The sequence below is a fragment of the Nerophis lumbriciformis genome, linkage group LG22 (assembly GCF_033978685.3).
Source record: "Nerophis lumbriciformis linkage group LG22, RoL_Nlum_v2.1, whole genome shotgun sequence".
Lineage (NCBI taxonomy): Eukaryota > Metazoa > Chordata > Actinopteri > Syngnathiformes > Syngnathidae > Nerophis > Nerophis lumbriciformis.
In genome coordinates this window covers 27,656,465-27,671,685 of record NC_084569.2, presented here as the reverse complement: position 1 = coordinate 27,671,685, position 15,221 = coordinate 27,656,465, and the positions used below count along the sequence as shown (strand labels likewise).

The window sequence follows — 15,221 nt, the reverse complement described above, 5'->3', positions numbered from 1 at the left end:
AACATCTGACAATGCAGTTTTTGAATTAAAAAGAAAATATTTACCAAAAGAGCAAACAACTGCGCGGACATGGCATCCTCCGTCTGATTGCTGCGACTCCTTGGTCCACACAGCACATGTCAGTTGTGCGCCAACACGTCTCCTCCATAGCCGCACTGCGTCTCCTGGTGGCGCTGGAGGTCCGCCCTGCGCTGGAAGCCGTGAGGACATCGCGGGCAGCTGAAAGGTTGCTGGCTGTTGTGCTTGCGACTGTGAGTGATGAGGTTGGAGCTCTGACTGAACCCTCGGCCACATACCTTGCACACATGCGGTTTCTCCCCTGAGTGCAGACAAAGAAGATCGAGAATTTTCCCAGTTTGAGGGACCGTTCCGTCGAACTGGTGCCATTTTTGTAACTGACCTAAATGCCGTGGTAGATGTTACATAAACGTAAAACGAGGCTCACCTGTGTGTGTGAAGGTGTGTTTCTTCATGTCGGACTTCTGGTGGAACCTCTTCCCGCAGTACTGGCAGGGGTGGGGTCGGGTGTCCGAGTGGATGAGGAGATGGGTGGACAGCGTGGACGAGCGCTTAAACGTCTTGCCGCACACTTTGCAGCCAAAGTTGCGCTCCTGCGTGCGGAGTAGAACACGAGTGGTCCTCACAAATGTCAGGCAATGTGCGTCCAATTTACCCTGTGCCCTCGCACCGCCCTGAAGCTCAGGGGCAGGATTTCTGCGGCTGTGGGCGACCTCACCGACGACAGAGGAGGGGTGTCGCCAGAGTGAGCGTGCATCCCGACTCTCGATGCGAAGCCTGAAGACTGGAGAAGAAATAAAGAGCGATGTTGTAAAGAAATCTGTACTGAATGCCAGATACTTACCATAAGGGATCTGAGGATGTCGTTGTGGCTTGTGCAGCCCTTTGAGACACTTGTGATTTAGGGCTATATAAATAAACTTTGATTGATTGATTGATTGATTGATAACATTAGATACACTTTCAATCCATGAGCTAAAGTTAAAATTCTACCTCCAAAAAATAAAATTAAAATAAAATCTCAGCACTGTCCTTTTATGCGATTTTTGGTTTATTTTTTAAATATTTTTTTTAAATCATGTTAATGGACAGTGCCAACATAGCTTGTAATTAACTGTTACTAATGTGCTATTAGCTAACTGTAGCTGGCTATTTGCTAATAATGAACTGTTTATTACCTGTAATGTGCTTAGTGTCAAGATACCATGAGCTAGTAATTAGCTGTTTATTAACATAATTGTCAGGAACTCGCGTGGCTGCAGTAGTAATAACCCCAATACGCAGGAACCAGGAGAGCGATGATCAGGTAAGAGTCTTTTGATACTCAAAACAGAGAAGGAAGCAGTCGTGCATGTAAGGTTCTTAAGATCCTCGAGCACTGAGGCAGGCATAAATAGTCGCCTGATTGGCAACTGCAACCATGGACAGGTGAGGAAAACGAGCACTCAGGGAGACATGCAGGAAATGGAATAAAAATATGAGAAATAAACATTAAACAAGGAAACACAACCAGAAATGAAGTTACAGATCGTCCCCCTCCTCCCTTTAGGGACGGATTCCAGATGTCCTGAGGAAAAAAAAACCCAGAACAAGTTCAAAAGTCACGGGACTTGGCGGTGGGTCGCCAGGTCAAGTGTCCCCACAGCCAGCAAGGGAGAGTCAGGTGGCGGCGACGCGTTGAACGGCGCTGCATATGGTGAGGCGGGCAACCACGGAACGGCCACATGAGTGGCCGACGAGAAGGCGGACGCGGGTGGCACCGGCGCACCGGCAGCCACGAAGGTCCACGCACAGGTCCTGCGGATCGCTGTCGACAGCTTGGAGGCAGCCCATAAAACGGCCATGTTCTTGGCCGACGAGGAGGAGGTCACGGAGCCGGAGGCGACGATGACTGCGTCGTGTGGGGAGTGGTCGACGACATCGATGACAGTGTCATGGGAGGAGCCGCCGATGACGACAATGACAGTGTCGTGGGCGGAGCCGCTGCCGACCACTATGACAGCGTCTTGGAAGGAGCCGCTGCCGACGAGATAGATGGTGGCGCCGTCGGGAGGCCCGCCGGAGACGGGGACGATGACGTCGCCGTGGGACTGCCCGCCGGAGACGAGGAAGATGGTGGCGCCGTGGTAAAGCCCGACGGAGAGGATGATGTCGTCATGAGAGGAGATGCCGACGACGGGGATGACAGCGGCGTTTGCTTCGCAGCACCGCTACTGGTAGTAGCCCCCCCTTCACAAGGCGCCAGACGCCATCCGTTATTGGGAGAAAGAGCTCCTGGTTGTCCGTGTCCCCTGCTGCAAAAGCCAGGAAAGGGCGGAAGGGGGCCAGGAGGAGGGACAACGACACGTCCCGCGCCGAGTACCAACAGGAGGCCAGGAAAGACAGCGCCGTACTGGCAGGAAGATCGGGAGCCGGCGGCTGAGCCGGGAGGGGCACCAGAGGTCGACGCGATGCAGGAACCGATGGTCGACGTGGTGCAGGAACCGGTAGTGGACGCGGTGTAGGAACCGGTGGTCGACGCGGTGCCGGGACAGGAAATCGCCACGTAAGTAACTAATGTGCTTAGTGTCAACATGCCATTAGCTAATAACAGTTATTAACCGTAATGTCAACAAGCTATAGCTAACTTTTAGTGAGCTATTAGCTAATTAAATGTTTATTAACTGCAACATTAGCTATTAGCTAACTAAGTAACTGTTATCTGGTAATTAACTGTAGTGTGCTTAGTGTCAACTAGCTATTAGCGAACTGTTAGATAGTTATTAACAAATGATACATTTTTTAACTGTAATGTGCTTTTTGTCAACATGCTATTAGCTAATAACTGCTTCGGTGTAATGTCAACAAGCTATTAGCTAACTCTTAGCTAGCTATTAGCCAATTAAATGTTTATCAACTGCAATGTGCTTAGCAACATGCTATTAGCTAACTAAGTAGCTATCCATCCATCCATCCATTTTCTACCGCTTATTCATTTTGGAGTTGCGGGGGGCGCTGGAGCCTATCTCAGCTACAATCGGGCGAAGGCGGCGTACACCCTGGACAAGTCACCAATCATCGCAGGGCCAACACAGATAGACAGACAAGATACACACTCACATTCACACACTAAGGCCAATTTAGTGTTGCCAATCAACCTATCCCCAGGTGCATGTCTTTGGAGGTGGGAGGAAGCCGGAGCTATTATCTGGTAATTAACTGTTTAATAACTGTAATTGTTCACTGTTCAATTCAATTAGTTGTCCAATCAGTTTGCACATGTGCTGCGTTTGTAAAACGCTTGCAAAAATATGACTTCCTGCTGCGCTATTACACTCTGAGAAATACTCTGATGACTCTGCTGTGGTCGGGTGTAATGGAGAGGGACAGGAATTGGAGTCGAGGACACTGATCGCTGGCTTTGTGAAGTGGTTTTCAGGCGAACCATCTGGTCCTTAATGTGGACAAGACCAAGGTCTTCGACTTCAAGAAGAAAATTACCCCTGTGGAGACCATCAAAATCCAGGGCCGGGAGGTGGCACTCGTGGAGCAGGACAAGTACCTGGGAGTCCACTTGAACAGCAGACTGGACTGGAAGGACAATAGCAAAGTTGTATACAAGAAGACTCTTTTTCCTGACGAAGCTTAGGTCCTTTAATGTGTGCAGTAAGCTGTTGGAGATCTTTCATCAGTCTGTTGTGGCCAGTGCCCTGTACTTTGCAGTGTGTGTTAGGGGAGCAGCACCAGCAAAAGGGACTTAAACTGGATTGAAAAAATGATCCGGAAAGCCGGCCAAACTATTGGCACGCAGTTGGAGGCGTTTGTGTGAGTGAGGGACAGGAGGACACTGGACAAACTGCTCGTCATCATGGACAATCCTGCCAACCCCCACTCCCACAGTGTTCCATTCAAGAACTCCTTCATTCCGCACTCCATCCAGCTGTATAATCACTCGCCATACTATCTATCTATGATATCTGTCTATTACCTGACACCTTCTATGTTAGCTACCTCTCTTTGTTTATAATGTATATTTTCTGCTGGATCCACTCTCTATTTTATGCTGCAGCTGTTACATATACTGTAATATTGTCCATGGTAATTGTTATATATTGTATATATTATATTAAATATGATATAATATAATAATATAGTATATCAGTATATATTATATTCTGTATATATATTATGTAATTATTACATATATGTTATATTTTATATTGCTAATATGGTAAATTTTTAGTCTACTTTATCCTTTCCATCCTTACCCTTTCCATCCTTTGTAACTGAGCTACTGTGTGGAACAATTTCCCTTGTGGATCAATAAAGTTTGTCTAAGTCTAGTATACAGTTTTATGACTTTAAATCGTAACTAACTAAATAACAAAAATGACTAACTATGCGCGTTCAAAGTATTTGGATCGTGAAAATAATTTTTGAAAATGGAGCATTTCGACTGTTAGAGCCATGTACAAACCCTGTTTCCATATGAGTTGGGAAAATTTGTGTTAGATGTAAATATAAACGGAATACAATGATTTACAAATCCTTTTAAACCCATATTCAATTGAATGCACTACAAAGACAAGATATTTGATGTTCAAACTCATAAACTTTATTTGTTTTTTGCAAATAATAATTAACTTAGAATTTCATGGCTGCAACACGTGCCACAGTAGTTGGGGAAGGGCATGTTCACCACTGTGTTACATGGCCTTTCCTTTTAACAACACTCGGTAAACGTTTGGGAACTGAGGAGACACATTTTTTAAGCTTCTCAGGTGGAATTCTTTCCCATTCTTGCTTGATGTACAGCTTAAGTTGTTCAACAGTCCGGGGTCTCCGTTGTGGTATTTTAGGCTTCATAATGCGCCACACATTTTTAATGGGAGACAGGTCTGGACTACAGGCAGGCCAGTCTCGTTCCCGCACTCTTTTACTATGAAGCCACGTTGATGTAACACGTGGCTTGGCATTGTCTTTCTGAAATAAGCAGGGGCGTCCATGGTAACGTTGCTTGGATGGCAACATATGTTGCTCCAAAACCTGTATGCACCTTTCAGCATTAATGGTGCCTTCACAGATGTGTAAGTTACCCATGTCTTGGGCACTAATACACCCCCATACCATCACAGATGCTGGCTTATCAACTTTGCGCCTATAACAATCCGGATGGTTCTTTTCCTCTTTGGTCCGGAGGACACGACGTCCACAGTTTCCAAAAACATTTTGAAATGTGGACTCGTCAGACCACAGAACACTTTTCCACTTTGCATCAGTCCATCTGAGATGAGCTCAGGCCCAGCAAAGCCGACGGCGTTTCTGGGTTTTGTTAAAAAACGGTTTTCACCTTGCATAGGAGAGTTTTAACTTGCACTTACAGATGTAGCGACCAACTGTAGTTACTGACAGTGGGTTTCTGAAGTGTTCCTGAGCCCATGTGGTGATATCCTTTACACACTGATGTCGCTTGTTGATGCAGAACAGCCTGAGGGATCGAAGGTCACGGGCTTAGCTGCTTACGTGCAGTGATTTCTCCAGATTCTCTGAACCCTTTGATGATATTACGGACCGTAGATGGTGAAATCCCTAAATTCCTTGCAATAGCTGGTTGAGAAAGATTTTTCTTAAACTGTTCAACAATTTGCTCATGCATTTGTTGACAAAGTGGTGACCCTCGCCCCATCCTTGTTTGTGAATGACTGAGCATTTCATGGAATCTACTTTTATACCCAATCATGGCACCCACCGGTTCCCAATTTGCCTGTTCACCTGTGGGATGTTCCAAATAAGTGTTTGATGAGCATTCCTCAACTTTATCAGTATTTATTGCCACCTTTCCCAACTTCTTTGTCACGTGTTGCTTGCATCAAATTCTAAAGTTGATGATTATTTGCAAAAAAAAAAAATGTTTATCAGTTTGAGCATCAAATATGTTGTCTTTGTAGCATATTCAACTGAATATGGGTTGAAAATGATTTGCAAATCATTGTATTCCGTTTATGTTTACATATTACACAATATCCCAACTAATGTGGAAACGGGGTTTGTAGAAATGTCACCCGGTGAATTTGAATAATAAACAATGTGGATGGATACGAAATGCATTATTTCGTAAAGTTTAGTTGTCGATTAATTGAGGATATCTGAATCATTGCTTTAAAAAAAAAAAAGAATAGACAAATCGGGCAGTGACTACAGGCTATTAGCATAACTGTTAGCATGACTTGACAAAGAAAAACATTCTAAAAATGAACAAATAACTACTGGAACTAATAAATAATAAAAATGAGTAACAAGCGTTAGCTGCTAACTCCTGTTACTTAAACAAGTTACAATATGGAGCTATAAATAGTTCAAGTGTATTTTCAGATTACGAGTTGGAGAAAAAGTAGATGGCAACAATATGGTGGAACGGCTTTTCAGGAAGTGAAAAGACAATTACCTTATCACAGAGAGGACACTGGCTGAATGGATATTTGATGTCCATATGTGACGTGTGGTGGAGGAGCATGAAGACCAGTCTCTCCAGTTCTCGCTCTCTGTCAGACGCCTGATGTCTGTCCGCCGACCGAGTCGGGGACGACGTGCCAACATCTGCTCTCATCCCTGTGAAGAACAACAGCAAACAAGGAAAAGCAATTTCTAACGAAAATGCGTGTGAACGACATCATGGATGTAATATCAATGTACAAACAATCATAAACACAACACATCTTATCTGTTGTGTTGTTCTGAACGACATCATCCATGTAACATCAATGTACAAACAATCATAAACGCAACACATCTTATCTGTTGTGTTGTTGTGAACGACATCATGGATGTAACATCAATGTACAAACAATCATAAACGCAACACATCTTATCTGTTGTGTTGTTGTGAACGACATCATGGATGTAACATCAATGTACAAACAATCATAAACGCAACACATCTTATCTGTTGTGTTGTTGTGAACGACATCATCCATGTAACATCAATGTACAAACAATCATAGACACAACACATCTTAGCTGTTGTGTTGTTGTGAACGACATCATGGATATAACATCAATGTACAAACAATCATAAACACAACACATCTCATCTGTTGTGTTGTTGTGAACGACATCATCCATGTAGCATCAATGTACAAACAATCATACACACACAACACATCTCACCTGTTGTGTTGTTGTGAACGACATCATGGATGTAACATCAATGTATAAACAATCATACACACACAACGCATTTCACCTGTTGTGTTGTTGTGAACAACATCATGGATGTAACATCAATGTACAAACAATCATAAACACAACACATCTTATCTGTTGTGTTGTTGTGAACGACATCATGGATGTAACATCAATGTACAAACAATCATACACACACACAACACATCGCATCTGTTGTGTTGTTGTGAATGACATCATGGATGTAACATCAATGTACAAACCATCATACACACGCAACACAACACATCTTATCTGTTGTGTTGTTGTGAATGACAACATGAATGTAACATCAATGTACAAAAACTCAATCACACACAACACATCTCATCTATTGTGTTGTTGTGAATAACAACATGAATGTAACATCAATGTACAAACACACATCATGGATCATTGGTGACACACAACACATCGCATCTGTTGTGTTGTTGTGAATGACATCATGAATGTAACATCAATGTACAAACAATCATACACACACAATACATCTCATATGTTGTGTTGTTGTGAATGACAATATGAATGTAACATCAATGTACAAACACACATCATGGATCATTGGTGACACACAACACATTGCATCTGTTGTGTTGTTGTGAATGACATCATGAATGTAACATCAATGTACAAACAATCATACACACACAACACATCTCATCTGTTGTGTTGTTGTGAACGACATCATGGATGTAACATCAATGTACAAACCATCATACACACACAACACATTGCAACTGTTGTATTGTTGTGAACGACATCATGGATGTAACATCAATGTACAAACAATCATACACACACAACACATCTCATCTGTTGTGTTGTTGTGAATGACATCATGGATGTAACATCAATGTACAAACAATCATACACACACAACACATCTCATCTGTTGTGTTGTTGTGAACGACATCATGGATGTAACATCGATGTACAAACCATCATACACACGCAACACAACACATCTCATCTGTTGTGTTGTTGTGAATGACATCATGGATGTAACATCAATGTACAAACAATCCTACACACACAACACATTGCATCTGTTGTGTTGTTGTGAACGACATCATGGATGTAACATCAATGTACAAACAATCATACACACACAACACATCTCATCTGTTGTTTTGTTGTGAATGACAGCATGGATGTAACATCAATGTACAAACAATCCTACACACACCACACATCGCATTTGTTGTGTTGATGTGAACGACATCATGGATGTAACATCAATGTACAAACAATCATACACACACAAAACATCTCATCTGTTGTGTTGTTGTGAATGATATCGTGGATGTAACATCAATGTACAAACAATCATACACACGCAACACAACACATCTCATCTGTTGTGTTGTTGTGAATGACATCATGGATGTAACATCAATGTACAAACAATCCTACACACACAACACATTGCATCTGTTGTGTTGTTGTGAACGACATCATGGATGTAACATCAATGTACAAACAATCATACACACACAACACATCTCATCTGTTGTGTTGTTGTGAACGACATCATGGATGTAACATCAATGTACAAACCATCATACACACGCAACACAACACATCTCATCTGTTGTGTTGTTGTGAATGACATCATGGATGTAACATCAATGTACAAACAATCCGACACACACAACACATTGCATCTGTTGTGTTGTTGTGAACGACATCATGGATGTAACATCAATGTACAAACAATCATACACACACAACACATCTCATCTGTTGTGTTGTTGTGAATGACATCATGGATGTAACATCAATGTACAAACAATCCTACACACACAACACATCTCATCTGTTGTGTTGATGTGAACGACATCATGGATGTAACATCAATGTACAAACAATCATACACACACACACAACACATCTCATCTGTTGTGTTGTTGTGAACGACATCCCGGGTGTAACATCAATGTACAAACAATCATACACACACAACACATCGCATTTGTTGTGTTGATGTGAACGACATCATGGATGTTACATCAATGTACAAACAATCATACACACACACACAACACATCTCATCTGTTGTGTTGTTGTGAATGATATCATGGATGTAACATCAATGTACAAACAATCATACACACACACACACACACACACACAAAACATCTCATCTGTTGTGTTGTTTTGAATGACATCATGGATGTAACATCAACGTACAAACAATTCTACACACACAACACATCGCATCTGTTGTGTTTTTGTGAACGACATCATGGATGTAACATCAATGTACAAACAATCATACACACACACACACAAAACATCTCACCTGTTGTGTTGTTGTGAACGACATCATGGATGTAACATCAATGTACAAACAATCATACACACACAACATATTGCATCTGTTGTGTTGTTGTGAACGACATCATGGATGTAACATCAATGTACAAACAATCATACACACACAACACATCTCATCTGTTGTGTTGTTGTGAACGACATCATGGATGTAACATCAATGTACAAACCATCATACACATGCAACACAACACATCTCATCTGTTGTGTTGTTGTGAATGACATCATGGATGTAACATCAATGTACAAACAATCCGACACACACAACACATTGCATCTGTTGTGTTGTTGTGAACGACATCATGGATGTAACATCAATGTACAAACAATCATACACACACAACCAGGCCCGGCCCTAACCAATCTGGCGCCCTAGGCAAGATTTTAGGTGGCGCCCCCCCACATCGGCAGTGAAGTGTATATACTCACAAGAACCCGAATAGCTTTGTCTTTGACCTTTTTTTTTTTACTTACAACTATACCTAATATATAAAGGGGTGGAAAAGTGACTATTACCTGCAGGGCAAACATTAGCTAACCAGAAGGCAATAACAATGTAAACAAAAAACACCTGCTTGAAAGATCTAATACAAATGTCCCTAAAGGAATGTAAGGTGGGAGTACTGTAATTACCTAACGTTACATTATTATTTTCCATAACAATTTAGCCCCCTCCACAATATTAACCCGACGTTAAAACAGAACTAGCTATTTATTGATTAGCAATTGCCGAATCATGTAACATTAGCTTAATGCTAAAAAGCCAAGTTACTATCACATTCTGTAACAGACAAATAATTTCATGTAGGCTAACGTTACCTACCTGCTACCTCTGTCTTTTCTCGTTTCTCCTCCTCTTCTTTTCTCTTTTTTCTTCCCTGGGCACCTGACAGTTTTGGCCGTTTTGACATCTTGTGTTGATTTTTTGATGTGGTGACGTCCAAAAAGAGTCATGATACGGGAAGGGAGGGGGCGCACCGTGCGGGGGGGGGGGGGGGGGGGGGGGGGGCGTAATGTTGTAACAAATAATATTTCTATTAAATAGGCTTTACTTTGCATTTTAATTAACGTGGGATTATTTTTTGTATTTAGAAATAATATTACCAACTTTTTTTTTTTTTTTTTTTTCTCCAACATTTGTGGCACTGGCGTGGCGCCCCCTGATGGACGGCGCCCTTAGCATTTGCCTATACGGCCTATGCCACGGGCCGGCCCTGCACACAACACATCTCATCTGTTGTGTTGTTGTGAATGACATCATGGATGTAACATCAATGTACAAACAATCCTACACACACAACACATCGCATTTGTTGTGTTGATGTGAACGACATCATGGATGTAACATCAATGTACAAACAATCATACACACACACACAACACATCTCATCTGTTGTGTTGTTGTGAACGACATCCCGGGTGTAACATCAATGTACAAACAATCATACACACACAACACATTGCATTTGTTGTGTTGATGTGAACGACATCATGGATGTTACATCAATGTACAAACAATCATACACACACACACAACACATCTCATCTGTTGTGTTGTTGTGAATGATATCATGGATGTAACATCAATGTACAAACAATCATACACACACACACAACACATCTCATCTGTTGTGTTGTTGTGAATGATATCATGGATGTAACATCAATGTACAAACAATCATACACACACACACACACACACACACACACACACACACACACAAAACATCTCATCTGTTGTGTTGTTTTGAATGACATCATGGATGTAACATCAATGTACAAACAATTCTACACACACAACACATCGCATCTGTTGTGTTTTTGTGAACGACATCATGGATGTAACATCAATGTACAAACAATCATACACACACACACACACACACACACACACACAAAACATCTCACCTGTTGTGTTGTTGTGAACGACATCATGGATGTAACATCAATGTACAAACAATCATACACACACAACACATTGCATCTGTTGTGTTGATGTGAACGACATCATGGATGTAACATCAATGTAAAAACCATCATACACCCGCAACACAACACATCTCATCTGTTGTGTTGTTGTGAATGACATCATGGATGTAATATCAATGTACTAACAATGATACACACACAACACATCTCATCTCTTGTGTTGTTGTGAATGACATCATGGATGTAACATCAATGTACAAACAATCATACACACACACACACACACACAAAACATCTCACCTGTTGTGTTGTTGTGAACGACATCATGGATGTAACATCAATGTACAAACAATCATACACACACAACACATCTCATCCGTTGTGTTGTTGTGAACGACATCATGGATTTAATGTACAAACAGCAGTCGCAACTTGAGAGCCTGAATTTCTCCTCTTTACTCGTCAAGCTGCACACTTCCACCCTTTACAATAATAGCACAGCGCGCCACATCCTGCGCTAACAAAATAAATGTTTCAAAAAAGTACTTTGCACAAGCATAATGTACTTAAAGCACTTATTGACACCTTTACACAATGCTTATGCTTTCACTTAAAAAACTTCTCAAAATTGTCCGAAAATGTATTGCACCAATAAATGTGAGGATTCTTGCATTTACTGTCAATTACAAACATTTTATTACATTTTATTTGTCACAAAAATCACACACTTTATGGTGGTAAAATAAGAGTATAAGATTTTTTTTTTTTAAAACGGAATTTAAAACAAAATGGAAAAACTGAATGTTATTGTGTGTTTTTTATATTGCTATTGTTGTTTTAATACTGTTATTATCATTTTACTTGTTGTGGTTTATTCGTTACTAATTTATAATCCTTTTTAAAAACTATATTCAAAGTTAAGTTTTTGGTGGTACAATAAGCACTCGGGTTTTTGAATTAATAAATAATTGTGTTATTTATCGTGATAACAATATCAATCAAAATATTCGTGATTATTGTCATTTTTAATGTTTACTCAGTCCAACAAAACAACACACAATAATACAATAATAATAATACACAATAATACAATTCCAATTCCAAACCAAACCCGAATGGAGAGGACACACAAACATAACACAAAAAATCCGCAGTCATCAAACAAAAATGAATAATATCAACAACAGTATCAATATTAATTAAAGCTGCAAGCAGCGATGGACGGGACCGACTTTGACGGCACATAAAATCCCAACTGGAGCAGTAATTGAAACTCTTTGGTCAACTTTTAATCAGAAGGGTGCAATCTCTCTCCTGTGCTAGTTTGAAGCCGACACGACAAACGCGCTCAGAGGAGATAATGTTTGAAAAAAGGTGACCGGTTTTACAAAACTTTTGTTTTGAAGGGGGAATTGCAAACTTCCTGTTGATTTTTGCTGGGGGTTGTCATTATATGAAATGTAGGTCTAGGTGAGACCTACATAGAGGTTTTTGTTTCATGTCTCTTAGACATTCCTACTGGAAGTTACAGGCAGTTTTGTCAGAGTTTTCTTCCTAGGAGCAGTTAATAAATGATAAATGGGTTATACTTGTATAGCGCTTTTCTACCTTCAAGGTACTTAAAGCGCTTTGACAGTATTTCCACATTCACCCATTCACACACACATTCACACACTGATGGCGGGAGCTGCCATGCAAGGCGCTAACCAGCACCCATCAGGAGCAAGGGTGAAGTGTCTTGCCCAAGGACACAACGGACGTGACTAGGATGGTAGAAGGTGGGGATTGAACCCCAGTAACCAGCAACCCTCCGATTGCTGGCACGGCCACTCTACCAACTTCGCCACGCCGTCCCAAGTTGTGTCTGTGTTTTCTTCCTAGGGGGCGCTAGAGCGCAATTTTGAGTTTTGGGGTTGGGTTTTTTTATTAGATCACAATTTTTGCCAGTCCTGGTGTGTGTGTCCAGTTTGGTGAGTTTTGAAGCATGTTAAGAGGGTCAAATTACAGCTCAAAGAGGCAAAAGTGACTGTTTTTACTAAACTTTTGTTTTGAAGGGGGAATTGCCAACTTCCTGTTGATTTTTGCTGAAGGATGTCAAAGTATGAAATATAGAGGTTTTTGTTTCATGTCTCTACGACATTCCTACCGCACGTTACAAGCAATTTTGTCTGTGTTTTTCCTAGGGGGCGCTAGAGCGCAATTTTGAGTCTTGGGGTTTGTTTTTTTTAATTAGAGGGCAATTTTTGCCAGTCCTGATGTGTGTGTCAAATATGGTAAGTTTTGAATCATGTTAAGAGGGTCAAATTACAGCTCAAAGAGGCGGCGGAATAATAATAATAAAACGCACGAAATGCAATGTCCCAAAGGTCCCTAATAAGAATTCTACATATTATTGATTAAAAATCATCGCAGCCATTTATTTAAAAAAAGTTTTGGGACAACCCTATCGTCTACTGTAGATGACGTTGGTCTGGAATATACAAAATAAGACAAATAGTGAAGGAGAAAATCCAGCCTTGGCTTCCTGTAAATGTACTTAACAGGATGCCCCTGAACTCACTTTTGAGCTTCATGGCAAAGACTGTGAATACTTCTGTACATGTGCTTTATTAGTTGTTGTTTTTTTTTTTAATTGCCAAAAATTCTACAAAAAACAACCCAACAAAAAACCCTTCACTTTGTCATTATGGGGTATTGTGTGTAGAATTTCGAGGACCAACATGGATTTATTATTGTTTCATGGGCAAAATGAGCGAATTGAGCTGACATGACAACTTACCAGATATAGACGTGTGGCCTGGAGGGTGCAGGCACTGATCCCCGGGGGAACGGACTTCAGTCTGAGGGTCTTTCCCGATCACATCGTCAGGGTTTCTTCTCCGAGGATGAAACTCTGAAGATGGATTATTCTTTTTGCTCCTGACGAGGAAGGAGCGCGGCATGGTGGAAGAGTGACTGTGGCAGAAAAGGCAGACGTTGAACACCTGCTGTTTGAGGTTTTCCACCACCTGCAGAACATGTTATTGGAGGAGAACCAGACTACGACTGAACTGCTTGTAGACATCTAAAACTCTGAGCAAAAATATTATTTTTCAAATGTATCCAACACAAGATCTGTACCAAATACAGTATTTGATTTGATAATGTGTGGTAAGGATGGTACTACTGTACACGTTGCTCAATACACCTCAGTGTGTACCACTTCATAAAAATATCAACCAGGTTTAAATCCTTTAAAGGAGACTTTTACATCTGTTATGAATGACAATATTCATTCATTTGTATAGTAGGACAAAAGTGAAAAGCTGTTCTTACCTCTTGAAATACACTTGTTCTTGCATCAATGTCACTCACGTCCTCTTTTCTACTTCCCACTCCCGTCTGCTGATGTATCATTTTTGAAAAAGGTGTTGGGGGTCATGCCAGCAGAGGCGTGAGAAACCCAGCCCCTTGTTGAAGGGCTATGCAAAAAAAAGAGGATACTATTAATAATATGTGGTGAGAAGTACTGTATTTTATGATTTAGGAATAACAAATAATAAAAACATGTTCATTACTTCTAAATCGTTCATTAAAAACATGTTTATTAATTTCAAATCGTTCATTAATAATACATATAATATTGAGTAAAATTGAATGATAACCAAATATCAGATACGGACACAAAAATGTATTGTATTTGATATTATAGCAATAATAAACAAATAATAAAAACAGGTTCATTACTTTTAAATCCTTAA

The 15,221-nt window shown here is 40.7% G+C and overlaps 1 protein-coding gene across 1 annotated transcript; it reads right to left on the bottom strand.

Moving 5' to 3' along the window:
- On the bottom strand, positions 1-14,863 carry LOC133615009 (uncharacterized). The gene is made up of 6 exons (XM_061973334.2): positions 14,797-14,863; positions 14,261-14,436; positions 6,443-6,606; positions 674-802; positions 446-611; positions 1-319 (listed from the first exon to the last, which is right to left on the bottom strand). The coding sequence occupies exons 1-6, from the start codon at positions 14,820-14,822 to the stop codon at positions 120-122; spliced, it is 861 nt and encodes a 286-aa protein (XP_061829318.2). The 5' UTR covers positions 14,823-14,863; the 3' UTR covers positions 1-119.
- Positions 14,864-15,221: the final 358 nt, after the last annotated feature.